This window comes from Squalius cephalus (genome assembly GCF_949319135.1).
Source record: "Squalius cephalus genome assembly, chromosome: 15".
NCBI lineage: Eukaryota > Metazoa > Chordata > Actinopteri > Cypriniformes > Leuciscidae > Squalius > Squalius cephalus.
The window spans coordinates 8,423,821-8,444,176 of record NC_137136.1 but is presented as its reverse complement, the minus strand read 5'-3'; the positions used below and the strand labels follow the sequence as shown (position 1 = coordinate 8,444,176).

The 20,356-nt window shown below is 36.4% G+C and overlaps 1 protein-coding gene across 3 annotated transcripts in view; it reads left to right on the top strand.

The window, feature by feature from the left end:
* The window catches only part of nek11 (NIMA-related kinase 11), a 58,337-nt gene extending 38,196 nt beyond the window's left edge, over nt 1–20,141 (top strand). Inside the window, exons 13-15 of one of the 3 annotated variants that reach the window (XM_079895524.1) lie at nt 2,473–2,533; nt 5,245–5,341; nt 19,161–20,141. In XM_079895524.1, the coding sequence (XP_079751650.1) occupies nt 2,473–2,533; nt 5,245–5,341; nt 19,161–19,365 (363 nt within the window). In that variant the 3' untranslated portion in view covers nt 19,366–20,141. Of the gene's footprint in view, nt 1–2,472; nt 2,534–5,244; nt 5,342–6,554; nt 6,651–14,001; nt 14,070–19,160 lie in introns of those variants that run through there. The other 2 variants (XM_079895526.1, XM_079895525.1) reach the window with 2 other exon arrangements.
* Nucleotides 20,142–20,356: the final 215 nt, after the last annotated feature.

The window sequence follows — 20,356 nt, the reverse complement described above, 5'->3', positions numbered from 1 at the left end:
AAAGGTACACTACCTTTCGAAATCTTTTTTTTTAAAGAAATGAATACTTTTATTCAGCAAGGATGCATTAAATTGATCAAAAGTGATAGTAAATACATTTATTATGTCACCAAAGTTTTGTTTATTTCAAATATATGCTGTTTTTTTTTTTACTTTTTGATTCCTGAAAATTAAAGGTATCACTGATATGTATCACATGTTTGATTTCAATATTGACAATAATAAGAAATGTTTTTGAGCATATTAGAATGTTTTCTGAAGGATCATGTGACACTGAAAACTGGAGTAATGATGCTCAAAATTCAGCTTTGCATCACAGGAATAAATGACATTTTAAAATACAATAAATAGACAAATTATAGATAAAACAGACAGTAATAATATTTCACAATATTAATGTTTTTACAGCATTTTTGATCAAATAAATGCAGCATTGGTGAGAATAAGAGACTTTTGAATGGTAGTGTATATGTGGTAAATATAGTAAATTCCTGGACACTTTTAAACATTTTATCATTGTTTTCTAATTATTATATAGCTTTTATGACCTCACATGAATTGAAATACATACCGGTATGTACTTTTAAAAATGTATTTGTTGCAATGCAGATTTGAATCTAAACTGCATCAACTACCCATATATGTTAATGCCATATTTCCTTCTATCCTCAAGGTATATCCTCAAGTATCCTCTTTTCCCTTTCAGTATCTTTTTGAATTATTCACAATAAACTCAAAGACACACTCAAGTCGTAATAAGCTCTCATTGACAGGATCATCTGTTTATGAAGCAAGGAATAAGATGAATTCGGTCATATCTCACAAGCACTCAAGTCCACAGGTAATCGTTAATGTACACATAATATGATACCACTCGTCTGCGGTATTATAGGCCGGATTATGCAAATGAATTTTGCCTATAGAAGGTTTCTCAACCAAGCTCAACCTCATTATTGCAAATAGTTTGTAGTGCTGGAGTTCAGTGGCACAACAGCAAACACATACGTTCAGATCAGGTGCGATAGAGCCAGGGGCTCATCTGGACTCACAAGAGATCAAAAACTACATCAGCAGACTCTTAAAACGGCAATCCAATACCAGGCTTCAGCACGATTCGATCAAGCCAGCCGAGAATAGATTAAAACTATTTGTCACAATTGAGAGAGAGGGAGAAAAACAACTTCGAACCGAGATGGTATAAGTATGAAACCAAAGGAGAGGGTGGAATAGACTTCTGCCCCAGTGGATATTTGATAATTAGCTGGCTCACAGTGAGAGTGGAGCTGGTGGTATTTGTGCCGCCAGTCTTGGCTGGGTGAGATTCCCCGGAATGGAGGACAGCGGAATTGCATTTTGTAAATAGCTGCATAATACACACTGTAGCTGGTCCTTATGTGATGGTAATTTTTCTTTTTTTCTATTCTCATTTCAACGTTTTGCACAGATGGCATGACTTGATACCCTTGAACTGCCCAATAGCCTTCCTTCACTTATGCACTTGTGTCTCATACACAATGAATTTTGAATATGGTTTTTCTTTAACAACATTTTGTTTCTTCAACCTCTGGCACTTTTCTTTTTGCTACTTTTCAAATGTATTTTTATGTATATTTTTATTGTTTTATCCTTCTCCCAGACCAGACTTTTAATAATAAAATATGAAATCCACCATGAAAATATTGCATTTTTAAAACTGATAGTTATTGAGTGAAATAACCACGAATCATTTTCATATTTTATTTGTAAACAATTATTTACAGTTGTATTTTAAGTCTTGTATATTAAATGTGCATAATTTCCAATCAAATGTTAATTATTATTACTATTATTATTATTAGTATTACATTCTTGTGTATTTGGGGTATATGAATCTGCCATTTATTCCAAAAATATTGTAAAATTAGCATTTGATGGAAATGTTCCTGATGTTTCACAAAAATGAAAATAAATATTCCTGGTGATAAATGTACATGTATACTTTTGGATATTTTTAGTAGAATTTTTTTTGCGAGGGTGTGAATATAGCACTTTATTTTCTAAAAGTCTACAAGGTCCATTGTTGAAGAAACACCTAATTTTGTTGCTGATGGACCTTTAGTCCTCCTTCAGACTCATTCAGTCTGTATGTTCCTTGAGACTTTCATCAACAAGGGGAAGGCCTCAGGGGAGTAAAAACCATTCAGGTAGCCTTTATCATGGTGCCACTTCCTTCCTCCAGGTCATGCTATCATTACAGATAGGAGACCTGTTGATCCCAAATGCTGTTTATAGACCTTTGTGTGCCTAGACTGTCATTAGGGAGACTAGCCACAATCACGGTTTGATCTAAACAGAAGAAACCCTGTAATTTCCAGTAATATTGTTATGTCTCTGTAAGTAGGCCAGAAGGAACATATGGTGTGTTTCAAGCATCCTTTATCATACATCACAGCCTGAACATGACCCCTTCATGTGTGTCCTTGTGTATCACAGGACAGTGACCTGGAGGCCATGATCAGACACATGGAGAATGTTCTGGATGGTGACTCAGATGGTGAGTACGGCTTATGTTCCCGGTCATTCCACACAAGAAAATTAATTGATGATACCAATACAATACAATCCCACTGGCAGGTACACTCCATTACCAACATGAGATACTGTATATAGCATATTTCTCCAATACTGACTGGCCAATTACATGAGAGGTCGGTGAGCATACACAAAACTGCTTGCTGAAGGTCACAGGCCTGTAAAATGACACTTCTTCTGAAGACATGTGAGCATGCTCATTTTGCTCCATACACGTCGAGTGAATGATCCATTTGCTTGGTTCACGCCTCTGAGTGCGTGATATTGAGTTTTTTTCTTGTTCCTGATGACTCTGGAGTGAGAATGTCAGGAAGCCTGTTTGTCTGCCACTTGAAGCCATGGCGACATTGATTAGGTAATTCAGTGAGGCTATTTACAGGCTCTGACCACATCCGATCAGTTCTGTGCATTTCCTCATCGAAAGAACTGGAGTATTTCTGTTCAAGTCTCAGTTTCTTTCCTGGTTTATTTGACCTTCTTAGGTTTCAGATGCTTTATAAAAACCACATTGACATCTTGAACCATTTTGATTTTTGATTTTCCTAAAAAGTACCATATTCTAGACAAATACCACACTGAATGTGCACATTTATTAACCCATAGTGAACATATGCTTATTTAAAAAAAATATATATATTTTTTTATTTTATTTTAATGATGCATTATTTCATCTATTTTTATGTCATTTAAAACCAAACAAACATTGTAAAATGTTTGGTTTGAGAGGTGTGCTTGTGCATTTCTTTAAAAGAAATGCCACTTTTATCAAATACAATGGCATTCATATATTTCGAAATGTGGTTTAAGTGCACAAATGCTTTTTTAGGCCACTGTGAATGAGTATTTGTATTGCATTATAGCATTTATTTGAGTGTGTTGATATGCATTCTGATATCTTCATTTCTCAATAGTCTGTATGTCAAAGTATTGTTTAGATAAACTTCTAAATCCTCATATCAGGCCATATATTTGAAAAATACTATTCAGCAATCCTCACTTCTGAACTCTGCTTATCTGCAGAGTTAGATAAATGATAGCGGTGTTAGGACAATGCATGATGGATAATATCAGCACAGCCCAGGGTTGATCTTTTAGACTCAGTAAGAGAAGAAACACTTCTATGCTTATCTCCTTTCTTTCTTTCACCAGCCACCTTGTCAAGACAATGAGTTTCAGATTTGCTCAGCCATACCAAAAAGAATGGAGAGAAAAAAAGGGAGAGAAAAATAGTTTTTGTGGCTCAAACTCAAAGTGGGAAGCAGTAGATTTGATTTCAGGTGATGCATTCATGTTGAACCATCTGACTAAATGGCACTTCAATAGATGGATGTATGTGTACTTTTAATGACAGGTCAAATATAGTAACAAAGTGGTGCACACAGTGTTATTCATTTTATGATTATGCTGGCAAAAGACCAACAGTGACATTTGACATACAGTCGACATACACAACACAATGCACAAGGTGCTCTGACACATGACTTCTGTGTCCCCTCATCACCTGCTGACTTCTCAAACACACACACAATCTGGTTTGGTTTGGTGAACATGTCACTGTGGCTGACAGCTCAGAAATGCAGCTTTCTGCTTGAGCTCCACTTTCACATCTCTGACTTCATTCAGCACTGGTCTATATAATAGTGTAGCTAAAACTTTACCAAACCTTTTGCTTTATGTACTTGTGTAAAATGTCTTCCCTTGGTACCTATTGTCCTCTATTATTCTCTAATAGCTATAATGTCATGCAAGTCGTAAACTATAATATTCTGCCATGAAAATGGCCTTTTCATTAGAGATTTGCTCATAAACATTCACAATAAACCTGAAAAATATGTTCAGATAAACACATTTATTGCTCTGAAGTAGATGCGCTGTGTTGCCTGCTTTTGATTTTCTCTTTTTTATTATATTAATATTCTACAGCTTTCCTGCATCATAGACAGCTTAGGACTGTAATGTATCTCGGTGATAAACTGAATCAATAAGGAAGCTTCCTTTAGTTTCAGACCTCTCACTTTTTAGAAACCCAATTCATTTTTATAGATAGTCAAACTAATCCAAATTTATTCAGACACCTTCAACATTTTTTTGTGAAATTATTTTGAACTGTATATACTGTTTGTCCACCTTATTTTGCAATGGAAGTAAGCTATTTTCTCTGAATGTCCGAGACTTCTGTTTTATTAGCCGCATTACTATTAGTAGAATAACAGTGAAGTGAACGGTAAAACTGTTTGCTCTAACCAGTGTGTTCAACGTCCGACGTATATCCGAGTAAAACTGGAATGAGAAAAAATGTAGGGCAAAAAATATGAAGTTGGACATTGCTAACTAAATGGATGCCAGTTTGCAGTCAGTTGTGGAGGATATTTAGTCCCATCCTATGCTGAGACACATGTCATGAAGAGAACCGATGTCGTTTCAAGAGGGAGGGGAGGTTATGAAGATTAGTGGAAGATTACAAGGGTATATGATTATTTTAATTATTTTAAATGATGTACACAGATAAATTATTTATAATAAACATTGCAACATTTTGTAAAAAAAAAACAAAAAAAAAACAGATTTATCCATTTTGATTTCATGGTAACTTTAAGTCCAGAAACATACAAATTCAGACAAGTGAAGTCAGTCCAAACTTTTGTCTGATAATGTACATTGTGTGTGTTTCAGGAGCTGAAGCAGAGGAAGAGAAGCCTCCATTGGGTTCTCTGGGAGTGAGCAGCATCAATACCTCCATGGCTGAGGGCAGAATAGAGCGGATGAGACAGTGAGTGTTTCATCCTTGACTTGTTCACAGCCATCACCTGTAAGAGTTTCTTTCATTCCCCAGGCACCTCACAATGAGTTTTATTCACCAAAATTTGCATTTACCTTCATGCTCAGAAACATATTTATGGACAACCTATCCCTGATAAAGCTGTTTTGTTATTAAGTTTCTTTATATGTATATATATTATTTAATGCGTTAATTTAATTTGTCATGGAAAAAATAACCATAAACGCATTTAACACCTGTCCTGCCCCAGACCTACGTAGTTCATCTTACATTTCATCCAGTTGATTGGTGACGAACATGATGCAGGGCAACAACTCGCTGCATTATGGAGCCTAAAATGCCGTTAGAATGCATTTTCCCTAAAATTCAAGATATTGGGGCAAACATGCCCCAGTATGAGTTTTTGTCTCAGATTTATATCATATGATACTGTAGTTAAGCAATATCACACATGAGTAATGAGTAGCACACGTGTGCTGTTTTTGCCCTGAATAGCATGAGTACAAATGTGATATTACTTAAATACAACTGTTTAATTAATAAGAAGTAAATATTGTGTTATATTTTAGACACAATATTGTCTGTTTTTGCTCAGTTTTGCCAACAAAAATATTAGCTAAAGCCACAGGAGAAATGTTGTTTATCTCAGAGCAACACACAGCTGTGTTTCATTACTGACTGAATCTGCGTTTTCGACGATTTGGGTGAACCAATGATTCAAAGAGAGCCATTTCATTACTGCCATTTAAACGAATCAAATCAATGAATGACTCAATGACTTACTCATTTAGACATTTACCACCACCTACTGGCAGTTTTAGTTTCTTATTTAGAGTAGGCTATCATTTCATTAAAAAATAATTCCATTTCCATATTAATAAAAAACCCATTAAAAGGATAGTTCAACCAAAAATGAAAAAAAAAATTCTGCCATCATTTACCCACCCTCATGTCGTTTCAACCCTGTACGCCTTTCTTTTGCATGATATAAAAGAAGATATTTTGAAGAATGTTGGTAACCAAACTATATTGGTTACCATTGACTATATTGGTTACCATTGGTCATACAGGTTTGAAAAGTCACTTTGCTTTACGAGCCCCATTAAAGACCACGACTTTACATATAATGTAATCCACCTGCTACTGCAGTCAGCATATTGTCTGACACCGTTCTGGATTTGAATCTGCTTTTCTTGCTCCGGAGGCTCCTAAAACCCCATCCTGACATTCTCCTGTCCCTAAAGCCCGAGTCTGATCTTCACAAAAACCAGCATGGATGGTTTGGAGCCAAGCGCTGAACTCCTCCAATGAGTTATCAGAAATAGAAGAATAGATGTATCAGACAGTGCGTCACCGATAAATAAAATGCATTTTAAAAATGGCATCAAAACTGTTGGTTCTTGAATGTTTTAGCAATGATCATTTAGCAGTTTAATGGCTTTGTCATTTCCTTTTATTTCAATATTCTTAAAATTGCATTAGATTGCAAGGGCAGCTTCTGGTACCAATTTCCTTTTTGTATATCACTGTTCCACGTGTGATTCGATTCAAGCATTATATGAGCATGGTGTGAACATTATATGAGCATTATATGAATTCAAAATTAAATTTAGGGGCCTCTGAACAGCATTCCCTAACGTGAACAAATGTCTGAAAGCACAAAAATGCATATTTATTGGTCTTTCTGTACGCTGTTATACATATCAATAAATGCACCTGCTGTGTTAGAAACCCAATAATCTTGGTAACTCCACCCTGTGGTGTATTTAGCTACATTTTTATATGAGCTTCTGCCTGGAATGTCATTTGTGATGCATGCATACAGATAATTTACTGTCTTTCAGGTTATTGTGCACAGATGCTCCTCCATTTTTCCTCCTGAATTCATCCCTGTCATTTTCTCTCTTGTCATTTTATTCAGCTTATTTTCTCATTTCTTACGTTGTTTGTACATATCTTTTTCTCCACAGAGCTTATTCTCTTCTTCACTGTCTTTATTATCTCCACAAGAGCAGCAAATTCTTTCCTGCTAAAGTTTGGGGTCAGTTAGAATATTATTATTATTTCTTTTTGAAAGAAATTATTACTTTCAGATATAGCTATTTCTATTTCAAATAAATTATTCTTCTTTTGAACATTCTATTCATCAAAGAATTCTGAAAAAAAATATTAATCAACTATTTTTAACATTGATAATAAGAAATATTTCTTGAGCACCAAATCATCATATTAGAATGATTTTTGAAGGATCACTGAAGACTGAAGTAATGTCTGCTGAAAATTCAGCTTTGCCATCACAAGAATAAATTACATTTTAAATATATAAAAATAGAAAACAGTTATTTTTTATTATAATAATCTTTCACAATATTACTGTTTTTAATTTAAACAAATTATCAAATATATAGAACCTTGGTGAACAAAAGAGACCCCAAACTTTTGAATGGTTTTGTACTTTCTTTTATAAAGATGGAATTAACATCTAAAATAACATCAAAAATAAACATATTTTACCATATAAAATATCTGGAAAATATTTAGCTTCCATTCAGTAGACACTGCTTTTTTTTAAATGTTATTATTTTTTGTACCGACCGTCAGAGAAACTAGACTCTATTGCTGTGGCTGTCAAAATAATAAAATTGATAATTCTGTAAATTGTAACATTAAAGGTGCTCTAAGCGGTGTCACATGTTTTTTAGGCCGAAACATTTTTTGTCACATCCAGCAAACATCTCCTCACTATCCGCTAGCTGCCTGTCCCCTGAACACACTGTAAAAAAACGTGGTCTCTGTAGACAGCCCAGGCTCCACAAATGGCAACAAAAACAAACTGGCCCAGCCTGGACCACGAAACATAACAAACAGTGTTCCAGCCAATCACCGACAAGAATGATTTGCACATGAAGGGGGGTGTGGGGAGTAGAGGAGAGAGAAGCATGAAGAGGGAAGTTAGCTAGAGGAGAGATGTCCTAACAACGACTAACGTTAAAATTTTATATTCTTGAGAATTTTGATATGGACGACACACGACCAAAGAGACGACGTTCCGATGAACAAATAAAAAAGTATAGGTAAAAGGAGAAGGAACGCGCGAAATCCCGAATTTACATCGGAAAAGCGTTCAAAAGGTGGCGAGAACTCCGCTGGCAGAAAGGCTTCCAACCCGACATTCAGGTGGCTCTGTTTTTGCTGGACAGGTGTGTAAATCCAGTTTGGTTTTTCTAAATGGTTCGTGACTGTTTCAGGAAGCACGGAAGGGAGGGAGTAGAGCCCTGCACGGGCCAAAAACTCCAGCCCTAACCCGGCCCTGGCCCGTGGTGTTCAAGCCCTACCCGGCCCCAGCCCGACAACGGCTGCAATTTTTCAGGCCGAACCCAACCCGAGACCAACATCAATATCACTTTAAGCTCTCTCTGACGCGTGCTCTCTGATGCGCGCTGTCTCTGCTACACGCAAACACACGCACGTCACACGCTACTAAAATGTAAACTTTTATTTTAGGCCTGAAACATCATGCCCAATCATTCCCACAAATATTGAACAGACTGTCCATTAGAGAGAAGCATAAGCATGCAGTAGAGAATATAGCGCTACGGGATCCAACTGCAAAAATAAGTAAATAAACAGCCTACCTTTCTGTGCTTTTAAGTAACTAAAGAACAATGTTCAAAACAATGTTCAAAAATGAAGAACTCTTCGCCAACTGGCTAATGTTAAATAATATTAATAAAAAAAATAAAAAAATCCAACTTCTCCCTGATCCTCTGCATGGTCAACTGTCACCTGTTAATGCACCGTTCCCCCGTTGGGTCCTTGCAGGCTTGCAGACCTCTAGTAGGGGGAGGGGACGGGATGAGGAGGAGGGAGGGTCGAGCTAGCCTCCATTTTGTACATACTTCGAACGTCAACAAGAAGTGACGTCACCCAACATCGCTTAGAGCACCTTTAACTTCTATGAAATCATTGTTATGGTTTTTGTTTACATTGTATGGTTCCGGACCCCAGTTTGAAAAACCCTGCCCTAACGTACCATACCATACTTTTCTATTCCATACCATGGTGTACCATTGCACAGCGTACTTCTGCATCCCAAACCAAACCGTACTACTCTGTACATTCCATGCTGTGCCGTTCTGTTCCACACCACTCTATACTCCAGCATCAGCTTGGTAGACTCTATGTCTTCCTTTTAGCATGACTGCAGAACCTCTCCTCACGGTGGCTCCCCTACTGAGTGTGGGCTGAAGATATTAATAACAGAAGCGCTCTTCCTGTGAGGGCAGGAATTAGAGGCTGTCAGCTCGCTCTCCGCAAGCCTCATAAGAGCGTAAAGATGAGGAGGAGGGAGAAGGAGAGCACAGGTAGCAATTTACAGCAGCTGCATTTTCCCTACACAGCCTCTCTTCAGCTGTGCGGTGACGCTATAGTCTTATTCTTCCAGATGCAGCATTTCTCTCATTCGGAGGGAATCAATTCTCAGGTATATGCAGGTGTTACTGATGCTAGTGCTGAACAAGTACTATTCTCTTACTTATGGGTGATTCTTCAAATAGGAAACTTTTCGATCCTCTAGAATGAATTAGAATTTTTTATGTATATATAATTTTGAAACATAGATTGTAATAGTGTTAAACTTGTTTTATTCTGTTTCTTTACTTATTTTAAAAGACATTCACAAGACTAATAAATAAAGGAATGTTGAAAGGTACATTTTACAGAATTTCATTTTGGGCAAACTTTTTAAAACTTCCACTCAATAATAATGTTTAAAAAGTGCAATTTAGGGAAATTGCATGGAACTTTTTATGAGAAATTTGAAAAGAAAAAGACACATTATCATATTTTATTTTTGTGTACAATTTGTAATTTTTTATAACAAAGAATTGTTGTCCACCGATACTGCTGTCGTTACCATCACACCAAATATTTTAGAGATAAATTGAGGTTTTACAAACATATTTTTATGATGGAAAAGAAAGAGACGTGACGAGAGTGCATGACTGCAGGGTAGAGAAGTGACAGTTTGATGATCAGAAAGATTTTTCCATTATAAACTGAGAGCAGATTTTTTTGTTGTCATTACTAACTGTCCATTTCCTTTGATTTTTGTAAAATGATAGTTATTTGACTGCTCACTAACTCGCTGTGCAGAAGAAACATGTAGCTTGATAGGTTTCATTTTCATAGAGTTCATGTAGTCAAAAGCAGTGTTCTTTTATTTTGTTTTGTAGTATATATTACTATTTTAAATAAGCTTTTTTATTATATATTTTCCTTTTTTATTTATTTGTTTGTTTTTAAGTTTTATTAATTTTGTGCTTTTTTCATTTTTCTTTTTTTTATATATTTCTATTTAGCTTTAATATTTATTTCAATTTTAATCATTTCTAATATTTATATTTTATTTAATCTTTATTTCCATTAATGATAACATTTTTTAATAGTTTTAGTTTTAGTTAACAATAACAACTTTGGTCAATAAATACCCTCAACTGAAGAATCCTGCTTTGTCATTTTTGTATTAATTTATCATTTTTACATTTCCTTTTTCTATTTTAGTTTAAGTTCTAGTAATTTTGTTATGTGCTTTTGTCATTTTTATTAGTTTTGGGGCTTTTTTCTATTCCGCTTTTAAATATATTTATTTTAGTTTTAGTTTTAGTCAAATTCAATGTAGTAATTCAGTTTAGTAAAAGCTCCAATTTCAAGTCCAGCATGCTCTTCCTCTGAGAAGGATGAATCATCTTGAGTCAGCCCAGATAGAACTCTTTCGTTGAGCTCTTTAGATGTCAGTACATTATACACTATGTGCTTTTGGGGAATAACTTGAGGACAGCACACAAGGGTATATCAGAAAACAAAAGCATCTACTCCAGTAGATGTTGTTTGATGTGATCGTTTGATGACGATAACGCTACTCATCCTTCACCTCGCTCATCTCTGCGTGACTCGTGAGTTCTCTGAAACTTGTTAACGCACTGTATTGCGTTTTCCGTTGATCCTTCTTTTGTTGACTGCAGCTCATTACGCCTCTCAGAAATAGCTGATCAAAGCAGTAGCAGGCAGCATACATTCACAGAGATATAGGTTCTCTTTCATCAGGGTAAGAGAACCGGTGCCGGCTGAAAAACGTCTGAGCTGACGACGGAACAGCCCAGAGCTGTAGATGCATGTAAGACATTATGCTTTTGCCCAGGGTTTGGGAAGCTCTCTATTGAAGGATGGAAAGTGGTGATTGCGGAAGAAAGAGCCTGTGGTTTGGCTGAGAGTGGATGGGCTGGTGGAGGGTTGTGTTTATCATGCTGGGAGTGGGGGCTGATTGCAGTTCAGCCTTGATTACCACCACTAATCAGCTGGAAATGGACTATGAGTGGGCATGTGTGTGCATGCGAGTTTGCAGCGAGTTTGTCGACTTGGAAAGGAACGCCTCTGTTATATGAAAGCACTGTCTGAAATTGACTTATGAGACAACAGCGTTGAAGAGGGCCGGTCCTTGAGATCTCAAAGGCCTCTCAATTGTAATTGTCTTTATTCTTGGCTTCTTGACAAAGTCGTGAGTCATAATAACAAAGGGGTCTGATTGATTCTCCTTTTAACATGTCTTGAACCTTATGACTAGCATATGCAAATTTGTCCTTCACAAAGAAAGGACGGGCTTATTATGCCTCTTGATTTAGTTACATCACAGCACAACTCATACTGTTGGTATGTGCAGCAGTTTTGAAGTACGCATGCACTTTATTACTTTTTTGAATGTTGGATCATACACTACACCTCTTTTTTGGAAAATGAATGAATATAAACATACATACTTTTTCACAAAACTATGCAGGTAACTTGCTCTGTTGTTCCAAATCCTTATTTTTACATTAATTTATTATTATTTGATGATAGATAGACAGACAGACCAACGCTATATCATGACCAATTCGTACGATTTGTCTAAACCCCAGTGATTTCATACGAATTCATATGAATTGGACAACTCGTAAAATATGTACGATTTAGCAAAAATCGTACGAGTGAGGTTGTAAGAATTCATACGAATTAGCCACCTCGTAAATATACGTACGAAATACGAATTGCCGTGACATTGGGTTGGACAGAGAGACAGACAAACCAAATCAGGATACTTTAATGATTTCTGAAGAGTCATGTGACACTGAAGACTGGATGCTTAAAATTCAGCTTTGCCATCACAGGAATAAATGAGGTTTAAAAACACTTTTAATTAGGACAGTGTTTGACAATGCTGTAACCTCCTCATCATGACTGGCCACTTTAAAATCACTTTAAATGAACTCATACGCATATTCCATACGGTTCATAAAGTAAAATAATTTGCTCTCTCCATTTCACCATGCTGGAGTGCTCAAATTTCCAGAGTCACAGTGAAACTCCAGGGGAGCGTGGAGAGAAGGAGACAGCAATTACCTCACGCTGAAGTGGGCAGGGGGGACAGTCGATTTAATCCCAGACCGCACATGCTCATATCCCGTCCCCATTACTGCAGAGGATTGAGCAGGCTGGAGGATTGCGTTCACTGAAGCCCTGCCATTCCTCGGCATCAGCAGCTGTCTGCTGCTCATCAGGCTTGACACCTGTATGAAATGACTGAAGGTATGACTGGTGTCAGCCTCGAGGAATAACTTTTCCCATAGACAGTTGACATTCTCAGGAGACATGTTGTATATCATGTTAAGACGGCAATAACTGAATTAATGAGAAGTAGGGACAACAGGTTTCCTACTGGAGAACAGCACGGTTGGTTGTAACAGTTTAGTTTGGCAAGGCCAAAGTGGAGGATTGTTCTATGATATGATATGGTTTAAAATTAATTTCTGTACTGTTTAAACATTATAGTATTGACATTTGATAAATTTGTGTATTCAGAAATGTAACGGGTAAAGGGTAACACTTTTACAGTTTTATTTGGCAATATAAGATTTCTGTTCAAGATTGTAAAAAGGTGCTTCATAGAAAGAGAATTGAATGCTGATATATCTAAAAATATTAATGTTTCATTTTTATCAGCAGTTAAATGGTTGCTGGATTTTTGCAGATGTCACATTGTCACATTAAGTAAAAATTTTCCACTATTATATTATTTATTAAAAAAATTAATTAGCTATTATATATATTTTCTTTTTTCATTTTAATTTTATTTAGTTTTACTAATTGTATGGGCTTTTGTCACAATAAATTTTTCTAATTTTCATTTCTAATTTTAAGTTTTTCATCTAATATATATATATATTTATTTATTTTATTTCAGCTTCATTTCAATTAAAATCTATTTTTTTATAGTTTTGCTTCTAGTTGTCAATATCAACACTTTCATTTACACATATGTGGGACAGAAATGGCCCCCATTTTGTGTAATGGCTTTGGAAATCCAATCAATATTCTAATTGGAGCAATGAAATAATCCACACCCTATCAGTTCACCATTGTTAAATCTACTATTCATATGCTAATTAGTCAAGTATTTCACTAACTTCATGTCACTTTCTCTCTGTAATTACTGAAATGATCCTTTTTTAAGGCTCTTGGGCCCAGATTTTTTATGCACAGATGTTTTATGTCATTACCAGGCCCACACGGAAACTGCACTATTGACATATATTGGAAGTTGTTCCTCCCTAAAGGCTTCCAGTCATCTGGAAAGGCTGCATGGCCACTGGATGTTGCCTGTGAGGATTTGCTTTAATTCAGGGACAAGAGCTTCAGTGAGGTTTGGAATGAATTTGAACATTCCACATAATTCCCCTAACGAATAAAACTGAAAATGTGAAAACAAAAAGTACACAAATTCTATGTGGATCTGGTCATTGAGAGTAACCCTACAAGCCCAGATGTACTAGCAGCAACTTTTTTTCCATTCTTCGCTTTGGGAGTACAAAGAAGTTCGAAATACTTGACCAACGATATACTGTTAGTGAATATCCCGACACATTCCCCTATTTTAATTTGAATGCGATACACAATAGCCAGCCAGCAGTTGCTGAAGGATGGAAGTGATGTGAGCTGATTTTTTGTTAAATGTAAGGGCACAAGCAATAGTTGCAAACAATTTAAGGGCTTTAGCCACAATACAAAGGGTTACAATATTCCAGACGCGAGGTTATAAAAGCATGGATAACAGTTTCAGCATCTTTGAGATTTAGCAAAGGTTGTATACGTGCAATGTTGCGAAGGTGGAATAAACAGGATTTAATAAGGTGGCTGATATGGGCTTCAAAGCATAATTTGGAATCAAGTTTACGTATACCCCAAGATTCCGTATAGTGGGTGATGGATGAACTATAACCATGAATAAAGAAGTCATTTTGGGAAAAGACAAAGGATTTAGGGCCCACTAACAGTATTTCTGTTTTGTCCAGTATTCAGTTTTAAGAAGTTTTGAGCCATCCATACTTTGAGATCTTGTAGACAGGAAGTGATGGAAGGGGAAGGGAAAAGAGTATTGGGCTGAAAGGTAAGATAGATTTGTGTATCATCAGCATAACTATGGAAATTAAGACCATGATGTTGGATGATCTGACCAAGAGGAAGCATATATGAAATAGAAGTGGACCAAGAACGAATCCTGGAGGTACACCACGGGAAACAGTAACAGAGCGAGATTTGTGTTTATTAATACTAATAAATTGTTGCTTATCCAAGAGATATAATCCACACCCGACCACTAAAAGACAGTACCAGTGATACCGATAACAGTTAGACGAGATAGGTGTACTGAATACCAAACAGTATCAAAAGCTGCACTCAGATCCAAGACAAAGGACCAAGGAGGCTGAGGGCATCAGAATCAAAGGCAAGAAGGAGGTCATTCACTACTCTTAAAAGAGCAGTTTGTACTGTGGAGAGGACGAAAATCAGACTGAAATCGTTTGTGCAGATTGTTTTTATCCAAATGAAACTGTAATTATGTGGCACCCACCTTTTTTAATACTTTAGACAGAATGGGAAGTTTGGAAATTGGTCTAAAGTTACTCAGTGTGTTCATGTTTTTACTTGCGGATGTCTGACCTCGGCGGACTGAACAGAAGAAATAAACTGGAGAAGATTTCCACGTCAAAGAAGGCGGAGCCTCAGCGCACACCTACCTATACGTAATCACCACGGACCAATGGTAGTTCGAAGGTGTTTACCAGCTGGCGCAAACTTTTCCAGAAAGTTCGCTTTGGCAATCTGTTTTGAGCCCCAAAACGAATTCCAAACGAACTTCGTTTTGGCCTGATTTAGAAAGGACGTTTCGATTTTGCTTGAATATATATCGGGGTCGTACCTGAATAACTGCACCTCGTTTCACAGTAGCTTTTTGAGATCTTGAACGCAGTGATATGCAGATATGAGCTAATAAATGCAAAAATGCATTCATTGCATAGAATGACTCACAAACGTCATTTTGGTCATTTTCCACTTGCTTCCACCATGCTTTATTCAATGCCACTCAACACCCTCTCCTTTCATTTAACCCGTACCTCCACCTACCTGCTCTATTCAGTTCTTCTCCTATAATCTCATCTGTCACCCCTGATCTCGTATCAGACAGTATTCACACTGCCTCTTTAATATTCAATCATCATTCCCCTTGACAGTCATTCATGAATAATCAATTCATAAATGCTGCCTTACATTCAAAGTAGTTCATTTCTTTAATGATGCCCTTCTTTGTCCTGTTTTGCTTCTGTGTGTTTTAAAGTCTTGTTGTATTTATAATATTACTCAGCGGAAGCCTGTACTTCCTATTTGGTAATGCCCTTGGCATCAAAGTTAAGGCAAAAACTTTGGTAAAAAGAAACATGCTCTCAAAATGTGTTTCAATCTACACGAGGTGTCTTTTCCGTGAGCCATGAGCATTATGCAGTTTGAGTTGACTTGTTTTCATAAAGAATGTATTTTGAGCCTGTCAGACCTGAACATCTGCAAATGTTTTATGTTCCCATATTCCATATTCCCATATTTCAGTATGCCATAAATAGATAGTTCAAGTTAGATTTGATTGCTACTATATATCAAAATTTCAAGGCCACAAACTATCATCCATTATGTCAAACTGATCATTGTATCTTAAATATTTTATTCTTTCATAATTGTATCTGTCAAGTAATACCCTTGGTTGCTCATCTCCAAAAACAACCCCACTATTTATATATTTCTTTGTAAGTGCTCAGCTGAATCATAGAGATCTTTTTGGTGGTTGAAAGCCTGATCAATGTCACAGTTCTTTATACTGTCAGAAGACTGCTTTTGTGAGTTTTATCAAGACTGTATAGATTGAGATGGTTTGTACAGTACTTGACTTTACAAAGGGGCTATAATGAAACATGATACCATGTAATAATTCATTGAAAATGATGATCACATTAGTCATCATGGACTAAAGATCTTTCTTTCAACTTAGGGGAAATTTACATAACACCGTTTTCAACTAGCTTTTCAATTTACACAACAGTTGTTTAGGGGCCTGAAAATGCGAACTTTTGAAAACGGGGTTCATAGGATACGTTTTTGAAAACAATATCGTTATTGTCTGTTGAAAAATGCAAAGGAAATTTTTCTGTTTTTAGTGCGTCATTGTCATGTAAATGTACCTTTAGAAATGTGCTACAGATGGACTGCCACAAAAAGAAAGACACTACATCTTCTGGACCCCTTGTGTTTCTTTTAATTGGGTGTTTTAGGGGGATATCGTTCATCTCTTCCAGCTGTCTCTTTCATTCCTTACATCCTCTAACTGATGACATTACTTTGGCTTTTGGTGACTGAGTGAAACTAACCCAAACCTTGTAAGGTTGAACCCTCTCAGATGATAAACCTCTAAGCTCCTGCAGCCAGCAATCAATCATTTACTCCAAGCTTTTCACACTTTGAGTCACAAATGTTACATTATCCTGAAGAATGAAGCGTCCTGTCTTGGAAAGTCCAAATTAATTTAGTTCCTTTGACCAGAGGAAATCTGATTTCTGTGGCTCTATCCCTCATAAAAATGACAATTCCTGATATTACCAAGATGGAATTAATTACATTTTCTTCTGTTATCTGACCTTCACTGTTGAGCTCATTCTCTGAGACCATTACTACCCTAGTGTCTCTTCAATATAGTCTACTATATTTTTTTGAGAAAGAAATGGACATTTCCATCCTTACCAAAACTGCTCAACACTTATCTCAACTCATAAATCATTCACACATCTCACTCTCATGCTAAATGGACATATTCATAAAGGCATTACTTATTTTTTAACTCTGCTTAAAGGAAAAGGAAAGACGTTCTTATTTTGGTCTGCCAGCAGTTGACATATTTCACCTGTGTGTGTGCGTGTGTTTGTTTATGTGATTTATGAGGACAGAAATTTGTATAATGACATGGGTATTTGTAGATTTGAAAATCATGCTTTCCCCATTATTGTTGAATCACGGAGGCTACACCAGATATTTTGGCAAGAGATTTCTTATTTATTATTTTTATACATGTATCAGACAGAGAAACGGGAATATAAGAATAAGGCTACATGAGAGGTGGTCTTCATTCCAGATTTCTCTGTTCCCCATTTGTCCTTCCTCTCATCCCACCATTTCTTAGTGTTTTCTCTCACCCCGTCATGCCTATGTTTCTCTGAGGTGGTACAGTAAGATTGAGCTTATATACACCACTCTGGGACTTACAACTTCCTTGTAAGGTAGAAAAACATGTTGCTTATGTTTAAAAATGGAATGTATACCTCATGCGTACACATGGTACAATCCACTTTCCATATTAAGAAACTATCCTTTGGTGTATACATTAGTGGTACATTTGCATCAGTTGAAACATTCCTTTCCTTGTAAAGAACATGCCAACTGAAGAATCATCATTAGTGGAACATCTCAGCTCAGGGAACGTGTTACATTGCACACATACCCCTAAGAAAAATATAGCTCATCCCATATCTCTCATCAGCACTTAATGTAGTCTTATAAAATACATTATGAAATTATTATGAAAATGAATAAAGAAAAATAATACTAAAAAATAACATTAAACAGAACATTTTTATTCTTCAGTATTAAACTGGTATTACAACGTGAACATGATTTATGAGGACATTTCCTGAGTCCTCGTATTTAAAACATACTAAACAGTGTTTTATTAAAAATGTAAAAATCCATAAAGTTTTCTGTAATGGGTAGGGTTAGGGGTAGGTTAGTGTAAGGGGATAGAATATACAGTTTGTACAGTATAAAAACCATTACGCCTATGGAATGTCCTCACAAGTATAGCAAAATAAACTGTGTGTGTGTGTGTGTGTGTGTGTGTGTGTGTGTGTGTGTGTGTGTGTGTGTGTGTGTGTGTGTGTGTGTGTGTGTGTGTGTGTGTGTGTGTGTGTGTGTGTGTGTGTGTGTGTGTGTGTGTGTGTGTGTGTGTGTGTGTGTGTGTGTGTGTGTGTGTGTATGTGTGTGTGCGCGTGTGTGTGTGTGTGTGTGTGTGTGTGTGCGTGTGTGTGTGTGTGAGGGGCCGTTCTGCTCTAGCTGAGGGGTCCAGAGGTGCCGATAGAGATCACACTGACATTGAGACAAGGAGGTGATTCATGGTGCCTGCTCACAAACCAAACACCTGTCAGGGGGTGTTTTTACAAAAGGACCCGCTTGGATGCATCCACTGTTATCCTACAGACTTGAGAGACTAAATGCTGTAGAACAAGAAATCCAGAAAGTTGTTTTGAAAGAATGTATTTGCATTTGACTTTTGAGACTTCATAAATGTGACCTGGATTATTTTAATATTCATTCTAATTGTAATTTTAATTTGGTGTTTTAGGTCGGTATGTCTGAGGCTTGGAGAGGAGGTGTTCCTGAAGGTCTATGATTACCTGAAGCAGGCCAGACAGAAGCAGGAGAGCGAGGAGAGCATCAGACAGGCTCTGGTCCAGCTGGTGGAGAAGCCCAGTGATTGCTTTGAAGTAGATCAACTTCTTTATTATGAGGAGCTGCTCTTGGCTACACAGGAAAACTCTGTAAGATAACAACGAAGCAAACACGCGCACTCACAGATGTTACCTGTCAAGAACCATATAGATCAGTTTATGTACTTTTAAGATCTGCCTGTGATGCAACTTCATATTGTGAGAGCTCCACAATCAACAGCAAATACCAGTGAAATACTTTGTTAGGGTTGTGCAAAATTCAGAATTTAAGAATTGAGTTAGAAAGCGAAACGGCAGACAGGATGTAGAATTGGAATGGATGAGGAATTTTACTGAATTGTTACATCAATCCAGTTCTGATTGCACACAAACCTGATATTTGTGAGGTGGGATGAGTTCATTTCTTTTTTTACAGAGCTTATTAGGTCCTTAGCTTTATATACTTCATATTCGTATGAAGTTACTTAAACAACTTATTTAAAGTTAAATACTTTTTTGGAATATATACTGTACTGTACTTTGTTTGGATATTCGAGTACAAAAGAAATTAAAGGGATGGATGGATGGATGGATGGATGGATGGATGGATGGATGGATGGATGGATGGATGGATGGATGGATGGATGGATGGATGGATGGATGGATAGATAGATAGATAGATAGATAGATAGATAGATAGATAGATAGATAGATAGATAGATAGATAGATAGATAGATAGATAGATAGATAGATAGATAGATAGATAGATAGATGTGTAAAAAACAAGGTTTACATGTTACTTAAAGTTAAATAATGTTTTTGGAATACATACTGTTCTATATTTAGTTAGGAGATTCTGTACAAAAAAAATAAAGCTATGTATTGTGTTCAGACTAAATATATGTGTAAATATATTTTTATTTGCTACCTCATGTGATTTAACTTTTGATGGGTCTAACTGTCACTATTTCATTCTTTTACTTCTTTTAAAGAACTGCAGTGCACTGATATATTACATTTTCACTATCTTTTGTAAACCCCTGGTGTTTTATGATTACAGTTATTAATCGACCGGTTTTGTGGTGCCTGTTCACCAAAAATTGGCTAATT